The sequence below is a fragment of the Montipora foliosa genome, chromosome 5 (genome assembly GCF_036669935.1).
Source record: "Montipora foliosa isolate CH-2021 chromosome 5, ASM3666993v2, whole genome shotgun sequence".
Lineage (NCBI taxonomy): Eukaryota > Metazoa > Cnidaria > Anthozoa > Scleractinia > Acroporidae > Montipora > Montipora foliosa.
In genome coordinates this window covers 13,454,139-13,466,638 of record NC_090873.1, presented here as the reverse complement: position 1 = coordinate 13,466,638, position 12,500 = coordinate 13,454,139, and the positions used below count along the sequence as shown (strand labels likewise).

At 37.7% G+C, this 12,500-nt stretch overlaps 1 protein-coding gene across 1 annotated transcript in view; it reads right to left on the bottom strand.

The window, feature by feature from the left end:
- Positions 1–4,350: 4,350 nt before the first annotated feature.
- LOC138002166 (carboxypeptidase N subunit 2-like) overlaps positions 4,351–12,500 on the bottom strand; it is a 20,771-nt gene continuing 12,621 nt past the window's right edge. The window contains exons 3-5 of the mRNA XM_068848249.1: positions 5,764–5,835; positions 5,063–5,134; positions 4,351–4,426 (exon numbers count right to left, since the gene is read on the bottom strand). Coding sequence (XP_068704350.1) covers positions 4,351–4,426; positions 5,063–5,134; positions 5,764–5,835 — 220 coding nt within the window. The remainder of the gene's footprint in view (positions 4,427–5,062; positions 5,135–5,763; positions 5,836–12,500) is intronic.

Below are 12,500 nucleotides of genomic sequence, written 5' to 3'. Positions count from 1 at the left end.
AAATAACACTCTATTCGAGATCAATTGCCACTCGGATCTAAGAAAAACCGGAACCCAAATGGGACAAAAAAGAAAAACCCAAAAAGCACATAGGATAACAAAAGTGAAAAACCGCTCGTATTTTTTACGAAAACCGAAAACCAGATGCTAAAAAACGAAAAACCCGCAAACCGCAATGAACACCAAAACCGAAAAACCGAAGTCTTTTGGCATAAAAACCGAAAAACCGATCTAAAAAATAGCCAAACCGAAAATCCCAATGTCCCCCTCCTTGAAGGTATGGCAGTTGTACAAAATAATCGAATCCAGCTCGGTTTCGTGGAACTTAATAACGGTGCCCTGCACCATTACTGCTCCGACCGCTCAGAGCGTGGCTTGTGCGCAATGCCAGCAAATCTGTTGGCCAGATTATCAAGGCGCATATGAAGACATACTTAATATAATCAGCGGCACTTCCAAATTCAAGATTTTCAAAGATGATCTGACTTCGTCATAAGAAATGCAGCTACAGCGCTTCCTGAAGAAATCCAGTGGTCAACTGGATACATGTGAGGATGCATATTCCAAGATTTATCCTACTTGCTCGCAACCCACGAGAATCTATGGTATTCCGAAAATTCACAGGCCAAGCGCTCTTGATTCGATGGCACCGTTTAGACCAATTGTCTCTTCCATTGGAACTTATAATTATGAGTTCGATAAGTAATGTTCAAAAAACGAGCAGCAGTGTTTCATTGGTTTTAAAAACATAAGGCGTAGCCGATAAATTACGTGCTGCGATTTTTTTGAACGGCTTCAAAACATTCCACGAAAACCGTGTCCCTCGGGAGTTCGAACAAAGGTTCAAATTGTAAGGGGACGATATCAGCGTACAAGAAAAACAAATGGACCTTATAAGCAGTATGGTAATTTTAAAAGCATTTTTTTTCCTTCAGTCCTTATTCCATGTTGTCGATGGTTGAAGGAAGTTGATTAAAAGAGCTGCCTAAGAAAAAAATCAGAGAACTGAAAACTTCCGATGAAAAAGAAGCACTGTTGTTAAAAATCCGTTTCAAAATCAATTCGATGTCAGAAAATGGTCTTTTAATATTTTCGTACAGTGTCAAAATGCAAGGTTAAACAAGCAGCGAACGAAGAAGCAGGGTTCGACGTCGAACGGGAAAAAATCTAGATACGAACCTTGTTAACATGAAGGCAAAGTCGTTGAATGTTTTGGTTGACAAAATTTGTTGAAGAAGTTTGAAAGGAGAATGGAGAAAACTATCGACCCAGAAGTTTGCAATCTCTAAGATTTCAATGAAAATGATTAGGACTATTTCATAAAAATCACCAGTGATCTTTATGTGAAGATCACTAGCTAGTGACCCCATCCTCGGAGACCCAGGGGCAGCTAGTCGGGACGATTAAATGTTCGAGGTGAAAGTTAACTACAAGAACGAGAAGAGCCCTTGGTACTTACTCTTATCGAACCAGTTCCAGAAGCGTTCGAGTTCCCTGCTTATGATTGGCCACAATTTTTTTTGTAGCCAATCAGCGAGGAGGAGCAGCTGGGTGACTCTGGGTGAACACCACATTTTCAGTTATCAAAATATAAGTAGTCTTACCCGTGTCTTGATGAATAAATATCAGAAATGAAATAAAAAGTGGTGAAGTATTACAGGCACAAATCATTCATCACTATAGTCGACAAAATTACAAAATAATCACGAACAATTTCGTGTATTTTATCAACCGAGCGCACCATTTTCCTATTCCCGTTGGGGCGAGATGCAGAAAAGACGTGCGAGATACTATTCTTTCCTCCTCTGAGCTTCATCTAACGCAAAACCTTTACTCGTTTCATCGAATTAAAAAGGTGCGTCACCAGTATATCACTAGGGCAAAAAGCCATTCACCTAATTCTAATCAGGTTCATTTTCCTATTTCAGTGAGACATGTTAAATTACTTTGCGTGGGTTCCTTTTCCACAGTAGCCCACAGGATATTAAATAAACTGGTACAACGGATTTTGCATTGATCTTGACCATAAGCTTGTATTTACTTTGTGTCTGTGTGTCTTTTTATCTTCGTTCCCGCTTCGTGTATAAATTCACTTGTGCAAGTTGTAATTTTTTTACCGACGTTGGGGAAACACCCCGACACATTTTGACGCGTATCATGAGCACCTTGGAAGGGACAGGGCCTCTCCTGTTTTCCAGCATCTGCAACATTCGGAGGAATATCGAAGACTTTGCAATGAGAGGTGTTTCTCCATTCTAGATACCGTTACCGTAAAAAAATCGTTTCCACTTGTTCCTCAAAGACGAAATTCATATCCGTTGGGACTAACCCAGTCTTAACAGACAACTAAAGCACGCGGAGCTAACTCTTCTATTTTACTAACGGTTATGGTCAGCATTTAGTTGATCGCTTTAATTTGTGTTATTGTATCTTTTGCACGCACATAAGTCTTTTGTTAGCATTCAACATTGTAACGTTAAACTAAAATTGGATATTATACTGACGTCATATGCTTACATAGTATATAACACTGTAAGGTCAGATTCATATAGAAAACTGAAAATGATCAACGGTTGATCGAAACATGCATTGCGAAACCGAAGCCGTTGTCATTTTTTTACGAAGTGACACCGATTGGTACTTTTGAGTGTCTTCATCCCGATCGTTTTCCGTGTTTAAATAAATATCCACTAAACTTCCTGACATTGTTCCGTTTCTGGTTACTTTCTTTTTCCCTTGCTTGGTTCCTTTTACAAGTTTTCCTAGGAGCTCCTGTCTGTGAGTTTACAACACCTGTCTGTGATTTTTTATTTTATTTTATAGCCGGTTTTATTAACAAAATTGACACCTTAAAATTAGACCTAAAGGCATAAAGTAATGTTGAGAAGAACATCGACATGGGCTCAGGTTGAAAGCCATACGATGAGACGCTTGACATGATATTGCAAGAGGCTCTAAACCATTGTACAAAGTTCTGTACCCTACTCTTTCTCTCTAGCTCTTTAATCTCTCTGATATAATTACCAGCAGTTAGTATGCAATTGTCATCAAATCAGCGAACTCACAATTCCACTCAAAGTACTCGCATATTGCCATGTTATAAGTTGTCATCGTGCAGCAAACAAATATCATGATATTGTGTTTATTTTTCCACTGTCTCACTGATAATGTATGATAACACTTTGAATCATGTGAGACAAAAGGATTATTAAAATTTAAGTGGAAATGAATATAATTACATAACATAAATGGGAAGAGAATTCTAAGAGACAGGCTACCTCTTGCAATGAGCAGTTGCAGGAAACAAAAAACTATAGAATGCGTTAAAATATCCTAAGAAATCATTTTAAAAACTAAAAAAAATGGCTTCCTATACAAACAAAAAGACATTTCTCGCTAAAACTTTACTCAAAGGTATAAAAAGTAATTAACAAATCTAAAGTTCCAAGTCGGACGTGGCCAATTTAAACACTTCATTTAAGCACCTTTCTGAAGTTGTTGGATTCGTGTTCTTTGTCTTTTATTTAGGTTGCCAAATCTGGAAATACATGCACAAGTGTAGCCTGTAACGGGGTTTAGTAATATTATTTCTTTAAAGTTATTACAACAGCTTTGAGTTGTTTTTCAAATTCATACAACAGAAACCTGGTCCTTACAGCTCATATAGCCAGGTATTCCTATCAAAAATGCCGTTAGGAAGATCTGTCAGCTGGTTTCCCGACAACCACCTACAAAAAAAAAAACAAAAGACGAGATTTACAGCTTTACACACAGTCAGAATTTTACCAACCTACTGCAAAATCCAAAAATCTAACGGAACATCGATCAATAAGGTCTTGTGGAAGCATATTACCATCAATGCTTTGCTTTAGTCGATTTCTTGTGCTCCAAACATCATGTTAATGAGTTTTAAATGCCATATCGGTGGCCCTGTATACGTGTTTGTATTTGACAGTAATTAAGCCATATTAATCCGAAATAGTCACTGGATCATGGTTCAGCATTTACTCTTTTCCGGTCACATTTTACATAAATTACCCTTTCAACCCCCCTTGTCCATGGCTTACTTTAAAAACAAAATACATTTCCCGTTAACACTTTACTCGTGGGTATATCAAGTCATTAATGAACAAATGTTATGTTGAGGGTAGGAAGTGGGAAACTTCAGCATATTATGTAAGCACCTTCTGAAGTTGTCAGAGTTGTGTTCTTTTTTATGTAATAACGTTGTTAAAACTGTAAATACATGTACAAGTATAGCCTGTAAAGGCGTTTAGTAATATGCCTTCTTTAAAGTTATTACAACTGCTTTAAGTTGTTTTCCAATGTTATGTAACAGAAACTTGGTCCTTACAGGTACCATAGCTCGGTATTCTTATCAAAAATGCCGTTAGGAAGATCTGTCAGCTGGTTTCTCGACAAGCTCCTACAAAAACAAAAACAAAAAACGAGATTTACAGCTTTACACATGCACATTCAGAATTTTACCAACCCACTAGTACTGCAAAATCCAAAGATCTAACGGAACATCGATCAATAAGGTCTTGTGGAACCATATTACCATCAATGCTTTGCTTTAGTCGATTTCTTGTGCTCCAAACAACATGTTAGTGAGTTTTAAATGGCATATCGGTGGCCCTGTATACGTGTTTGTATTTGCCAGAAATTAAGCCATATTAATCCGAAATAGTCAGTAAATCATGGTTCAGCATTTCCTCTTTTCCGGTCACATTTTACATAAATTACCCTTTGAATCCCGCTTGTTCATGGCTTAATTTAAAAACAAAGTACATTTCCCGTTAACACTTTTAATACTCATGGGTATATCAAGTAATGAAGAAATGTTATGTTGAGGGTAGGAAGTGGGAAACTTCAGCATATTATGTAAGCACCTTCTGAAGTTGTCAGAGTTGTGTTCTTTTTTACGTAATACCGTTGTTAAAACTGTAAATACATGTACAAGTATAGCGTGTAAAGGCGTTTAGTAATATGCTTTCCTTAAAGTTATTACAACTGATTTAAGTTGTTTTCCAATGTTATGTAACAGAAATTTGGTCCTTACAGCAAAGATAGCCTGGTATTCTTATCAAAAATGCCGTTAGGAAGATCTGTCAGCTGGTTTCCCGACAACGTCCTACAAAAAAAAAACAAAAAACGAGATTTACAGCTTTACACATGCACAGTCAGAATTTTACCAACCCACTGCAAAATCCAAAGATCTAACGGAACATCGATCAATAAGGTCTTGTGGAACCATATTACCATCAATGCTTTGCTTTAGTCGATTTCTTGTGCTCCAAACAACATGTTAGTGAGTTTTAAATGGCATATCGGTGGCCCTGTATACGTGTTTGTATTTGCCAGAAATTAAGCCATATTAATCCGAAATAGTCAGTAAATCATGGTTCAGCATTTACTCTTTTCCGGTCACATTTTACATAAATTACCCTTTCAATCCCCCTTGTCCATGGCTTACTTTAAAAACAAAATACATTTCCCGTTAACACTTTACTCGTGGGTATATCAAGTCATTAATGAACAAATGTTATGTTGAGGGTAGGAAGTGGGAAACTTCAGCATATTATGTAAGCACCTTCTGAAGTTGTCAGAGTTGTGTTCTTTTTTACGTAATACCGTTGTTAAAACTGTAAATACATGTACAAGTATAGCGTGTAAAGGCGTTTAGTAATATGCTTTCTTTAAAGTTATTACAACTGCTTTAAGTTGTTTTCCAATGTTATGTAACAGAAATTTGGTCCTTACAGCAAAGATAGCCTGGTATTCTTATCAAAAATGCCGTTAGGAAGATCTGTCAGCTGGTTTCCCGACAACCTCCTACAAAAAAAAAACAAAAAACGAGATTTACAGCTTTACACAAAGTCAGAATTTTACCAACCCACTGCAAAATCCAAAGATCTAACGGAACATCGATCAATAAGGTCTTCTGGAACCATATTACCATCAATGCTTTGCTTTAGTCGATTTCTTGTGGTCCAAACAACATGTTAATGAGTTTTAAATGGCAAATCGGTGGCCCTGTATACGTGTTTCTATTTGCCAGAAATTAAGCCATATTAATCCGAAATAGTCACTGGATCATGGTTCAGCATTTACTCTTTTCCGGTCACATTTTACATAAATTACCCTTTCAATCTCCCTTGTTCATGGCTTACTCTAAAAACAAAATACATTTCCCGTTAACACTTTACCCGTGGGTATATCAAGTAATGAACAAATGTTATGTTGAGGATAGGAAGTGGGAAACTTAAGCAGATTATGTAAGCGCCTTTTGAAGTTGTCAGAGTTGTGTTCTTTTTTATGTAATAACGTTGTTAAAACTGTAAATACATGTACAAGTATAGCCTGTAAAGGCGTTTAGTAATATGCTTTCTTGAAAGTTATTACAACTGCTTTGAGTTGTTTTCCATTGTTATGTAACAGACTCTTGGTCCTTACAGGTACCATAGCTCGGTATTCCGACAGCGACTTACAAACAAACAAACAAAAAAATTAACAGCTTTTAGTTAACCCTAACCCCAACCCTAACCCAAAGACCGTCCAACGGTGAAGCTAGTGGGACTATATTACCATCACTGTTTTGCTTTGGTCGATTTCTTGGACTCCAACCAACATGTAGCCTAAATAAATGCGTTTGTAACATATTCTTAAAATTGTTCTAAAGTTCTACTGCTGGGAGTTTTACAGGGGAGCGAGTTCCATAGCTTTGGAGTGGCAACACAAAAAGCCCTGTGCCCCAATGTTTCCTTTTTTTCTCTTTCGTTGCAACTCAAGGAGAAGCTTGATCTCAAAGAATAGCGTGATATACTCTTAATACCAATGAAATCATTTATATATTCCGGCACAACCCCGTGAATAGCTCTCAATGTAATTACTAGTACCTTAAATCTAATTCTAAATTGCACTGGCAGCCAGCAAAGCCTGCTGAAAAGCACAGGCGATATATGATCTAAGCGGGAAACAATGCAAATTAGGCTCGCGGCTGTGTTTTCGACACGCTCTAACTTCTAAAAATTGTTTGCGGCAAGCCATATAATAAACTATTGCAAGAGTCAATTCTACTATAGTAACTAGAGCATGCACTAACTTCTTCGTTGATTCAGTTGATAGATACTTTCTTGTGCATCTAATGTAGTGCGCTACAAATCTTATTGATTTCTGTCCCCATACTAAGTTGCTGATCAAAATAGCGGCCCAAATTCTTAGCCTTTTGAGCTGGAGTAATCTGATGGTCACCCAACAACAAGAGAGCCTGCGCTGATCTTAGACAGTTGCTGTCTTGTTCCCATAAGTAAATATTCACTTTTATCATCATTTAGCTTAATCTGGTCAGTCAGCATCCAGTGACGCATGTCTCCTATCCAGTGTTGCATTGCTATCACTGCCTCATCCTGACTTTCACCGCGCACCGGTGGCTCAGTTGGTTGAGCACCGGGCTGTCATGCGGGAGGTCGTGAGCTCAACTCCGGCCGGACCAACACTCAGGGTCTTTAAATAAATGAGGATAAAGTGCCGCCTTTGTAATTACATCTGCAAATGGTTAGACTCTCTAGTCTTCTCGGATAAGGACGATAAGCCGAGGTCCCGTCTCACAACCCTTCAATGTTCATAATCCTGTGGGACGTAAAAGAACCCGCACACTTGTCGCAAAGAGCAGGACATGTAGTTCCCGTTGTTGTGGTCTGTCTTCTGTGGTGTATCATGGTTGGGAGGGTAAATGCTCGGAGATATTAGCTACACCAAGCCACTATAAAAATCCGAGGGTAAATAAAGATGTATGATATATGATATGATATGATATGACTTGCTTATGAATTAGGTTTTTAAAAATGATAAAGGTGAGAATCATCCACACAGCAATAAACGTTAGGTAGATGTGCGTTAACAGTCTTAACAAGCTTGGATGCGTAAATTATAAACAATACAGGACCGAGACAGGATCCCCGAGAACACCATACTGCAAGAAAAAACGGTCAGGGAGAGTCCCATTGACCGATATACGTACGCGTTGACTTTTGTTCCTTGAGTATACTAAGAACCATTCCAAGAGTTCACCCGAGACGCCAAACCTTGATTAAAGACTCATGATCAAAGTACCCTAATCAACGGTATCGAAGGCTGCACGTTAATCTAAAAGAACCAGCAAAGTTATATGACCCTTGTTCATATTCATAACAATGTAATACTTCATCTTTGAAAGAGAAGTCTCAGTACTATGGTGTTGCCTATACGACGACTGCAAAGCAGGATGCAGATCATTGAAAGACATATGCAAAAGCAGTTTATCTGATACCGAGCGTTCTGTCAATTTAGAAACATAAGAAAGATTACTAACTGGGCAATAGTTTATATACAGAAGATCAAGGCCATTTTTCTTGAGGAGAGGATTTACTACGGCTTCCTTCTATGAATCAGGAAAAGAGGTAATAGTCACTGGACCATGGTTCAGCATTTACTCTTTTCCGGTCACATTTTACATACTACAGTTTGCTGTAATACTACCTTCTATAGGAGGAAAGGTTAAAGAAAGTATACACCTTTTACATCTCGCCATAAACCCATTTTATAGATCAATCGTAAGATAATAGCTCAGGTTTTAGTTTTAAACTCAGAATATACTTACGTATCGCACGGCAATTTTTCTATTACTCCAAGGGAAGGTTAGAATACATGCTTAAAGAGTCTTAATTCATTTGAGAATAACAAATCTCAAAAACAGGCAACGACGGATTGACTGTTGAATGTACTATCATTGATGCACTGAGATGGTAATAAAACTCCCCAAGTGTTTTTGTTTCATGTTTTTGCTAATATTTTTACCTTCACATTACACCAAACACACCGTTTTTTCGAGCAGGTAACCAATCAACTCCTTCAATTAATTTATGCGCAACTAATTTGCAAACCCGTGCGAAACGAAAACAAAAGATGATTGTGCATTGTCACGGTCAATTCAACATCGATCGCGCAACATGGTTCTCGCTTTTGAAGGTCTTGAGTTTTTGTAACCAGTCCCTGGGTTAACTATGATTTTACAAAGCATTTTTGAATATTGTGGGGGATCTAATGGTGACTAGTCTTAATTATGATTATGATTACGATCACGGTGAATTATGGAACACACACAAGCAAGCTATTATATATTACATTCCTAGAGAAATAAAGGAGAGATAAAGGATACATATTTAACTGGCGGCCTATTTCCCTAATCAACGTCGATGTTAAACTGGGTTCGAAGGTTATTGTTGAAATTCTCCCATGTGCCATTACATAGGAGTTTACAAGGTGCGAAAGGACTGGCATAAGTTTGCCATCCTCTGTCCGGCGGCGGGTCTGAAGTGTTGGTAACTGGTAACTGATAACTGGTAACAGGTAACTGGTAAAAGGTAACTGGTAACAGGAAACTAACCCTAACCCTAATACCTTTTACCTGTTACAGTTACCTATTGCCAGTTACCAGTTATATGTAGTCAAAGCAAAAACGTCGGTTTATTGATAGGAGGCGTCAATACACAGTGAGTCAAGCAGAATTTACACTTTCGGTGCATCTAAAGGGGAGCACTGAATTTCTCGCAAGCCGTTCAAGAATCTTCGGATGCTCCTTAATAATCTGAGCAGCAGCTTTAATAACATTGCGGCTAACCGCTCGTTGAAGAATGTAAAAGTCAACGCCGTTGAGGATGCTACCGGGAAATATTCATTAAAAGGTCGTTTTTCATACGCAGGAGCTTTCTATGTTCTCTTGTCAGTCTGGTAATAGCACCTTTTCAATAAACTTTTCCTGATTGCAAGATTATCCCGTGTACTGGTGTTATGTATTTTAAAAAATAAGAACTTCGGAAACACCTTGAAGGTATGGCAGTTGTTAAAAAAATTCGAGTCCATCTCGGTTTCGTGGAACTTGTTATCGGTGCCCTTCACCATTACTGCTCCTACCGCTCAGAGCGTGGCTTGTGCACAATGCCAGCAAATCTGTTGGCCGGATTATCAAGGCGCATATGTGTAATAAACAGCTCACGACGTAGAAAGTGCTTTGTACGGGGGTGTATTCACTCGTTGTTTGTGTCAAAAATTCTCACTCGCACGTACCTCGCTCACAAACAATTCGTGAATAAAACCCCATACGCCGCACTTTCTATGACGTAAACTATATTTACGTAATAAGGACAATGATCATAGACCAAATGCATAAACGACGGCCAAAAAAAAATTTTTTTGCCCTTGTTCTAATTAGACCCACTGGCCTCGTTAGCAAGGACAGAATACAAAAGAAATGTTTCTTTAGAATGAGACTAGTTTGTCTAATTAGCACAAACAAAAGAAAATTTTCTTTGGCCGTCATTTGTGCATTTGGCGTATGTGTGTTACTCAAACGTAACTCCACATTAAAGGGGAAAACGTTTTTTTTTTTTAAAGACGTTAATTACTTTGTGCCAGGTAGGTGTCGGAGCTCTCCTTCCATAAATGACAAATCAAAAATATAAAACAAAGTTTTCGCTTACAGATCCTGCAGTTCAGTAAGACTATCAAAAATCCCCAATGGAAGACTCTTCAACTTGTTGTTAGACAGATACCTGTTAATAACAACGCCACAGAAATGTTTTAGGAAAACAGTATGACCTGGGTTAACACGACTTCATTAATTGGTTTCGTCTGTAGTATTTTGGTGCCATAGGTTATCTAGCTACTGTTTTTTACGTCTCCACAAAGCTAACATTTCTTATGCTATTTCTACCAGATTAAATACTAGTACTTGTAGGCGCATGATCGCAATGATCCAATCGTATTACATTGGATACCGGAGTAAATATGTAAACAAAGGAATCGCGAAATTTGGAGACATGGAAACTCCGACAAAAAATCGCATATGAAAATTACTGTGTGATTTGCGGTGTCAGGAAAATAACATCGAAATTATGCCTTGTCGTGACCAAAAGAGGAGAAAAAACCCCGAATGCATTGATGTTGTAAATTATTGCCGAATAAATGTAACGCCTGAGAATGCATGGATCGCAATATATCTGTGTCTGCTGCAAGAAGAGCTAGAAGGCGATTGTATCAAAGGTAGCAACTTTCGGGCAAAATTGATGGGGCAGGAAGCTTACTCTCCAACTTTTGAAGAAATGTTTTTTTAAAGAAATGTTCACATTTTTTTCGGTTTGATATTTTATGCGTTCAGGTTTGGAGAGGATTTCTTGTAGTTTGTTGTATTTTTTGCGAGAAAATACAAAGGCTTTTACTAGAAGCGCAATGATATTTAAGCTTCCTAACTGATAATTTGCAAGACAAAATTAAGTTTAAGATATTTACCTAGACACGTAAGGAAAGCCGTTATATAGGTATCACAGTCAGCCACATGGTCGCGATCGATAAATTTTACGTGGAATGTCGCAAAAAAATCTCACTAATAGAGGTCATCCCATTTTTTTTTTCATTTTAATGAGCACGTAAGATGTGGCATCTTCATCGTTGTTAGTTGATATTCACGGACAAGTTTTGACCAGAAAAAAAGTTCTGACAATTAAAGTTTTTGGATAATCGTTGATTGACTGTGCATATATATGTATAAATTACTAGCAGTTGCGTTATCAACCTTGACACAAACTTTTAAGTAAAGAAATAGTCCAGGTTGAAATTCAATTTGTTTCATTTTTTATCCAACAGTTTTACATTGTATATCCAAATATTGTGTTTCCGATTTTGAAAAAAAAAATGGTAGTTGTAAATTCCTAAGACAATTATAGTTTGAATAATCACTGTGTAACTCCGATATATGTTCACTGGATCAGTGCGATTATCATAGAAATAGATGGAGCCAAGTAATAGTAAACAATAAAGAAGAGTTTCTGTAGGAGATTTGTCATTCTTGAGCGATTCACATCCACGACCTACAATACAAATTTTAGGCAAGAAAATCCATATTTTCGTATGCCATCCATCTGATCTTCGGTAAGTGCTTTTAAGGAACTCACGATAAGGACTAATTTACAGTTAACATCGGACTCAGATAGAAGAAAATCACAAACACATTAAAGGAACAAGATAGCAAACAGTCTTGCCACATCTTAATTTCTGTTTTAACAAAAACATCATCAACGGTAACGTCTGCATAAATAGCTTGCAATTATTCCGTCTTAGACCCGTTTTAAACTTGGCATTTCACATGTGCTGAATCTAATGCAAATGAGAAAAATCTTGTTTTCGCTAGTGGTGTAATGTCAAGTTCTTGTGGTGTAAGAGCATAGATTCGTTTGCGTTAGATTCGGCACATGAGAAATGCGACGTTTAAAACGGGCCTGAGGCACAAAGTTAAAGTGGCATTTATAAACGCGAAATCGATTGCCTCCACTTGGCATCATAATTTCCTTTTACATTATCCGCCATGTGTCCAGTATAAAAGCACTCCGAATAAACTATGCCCAAAATAAGGAACTTTTTCCAGATACGGTTTTTCGCCCAGTTTAGGGGGAAAAAAATGGCGT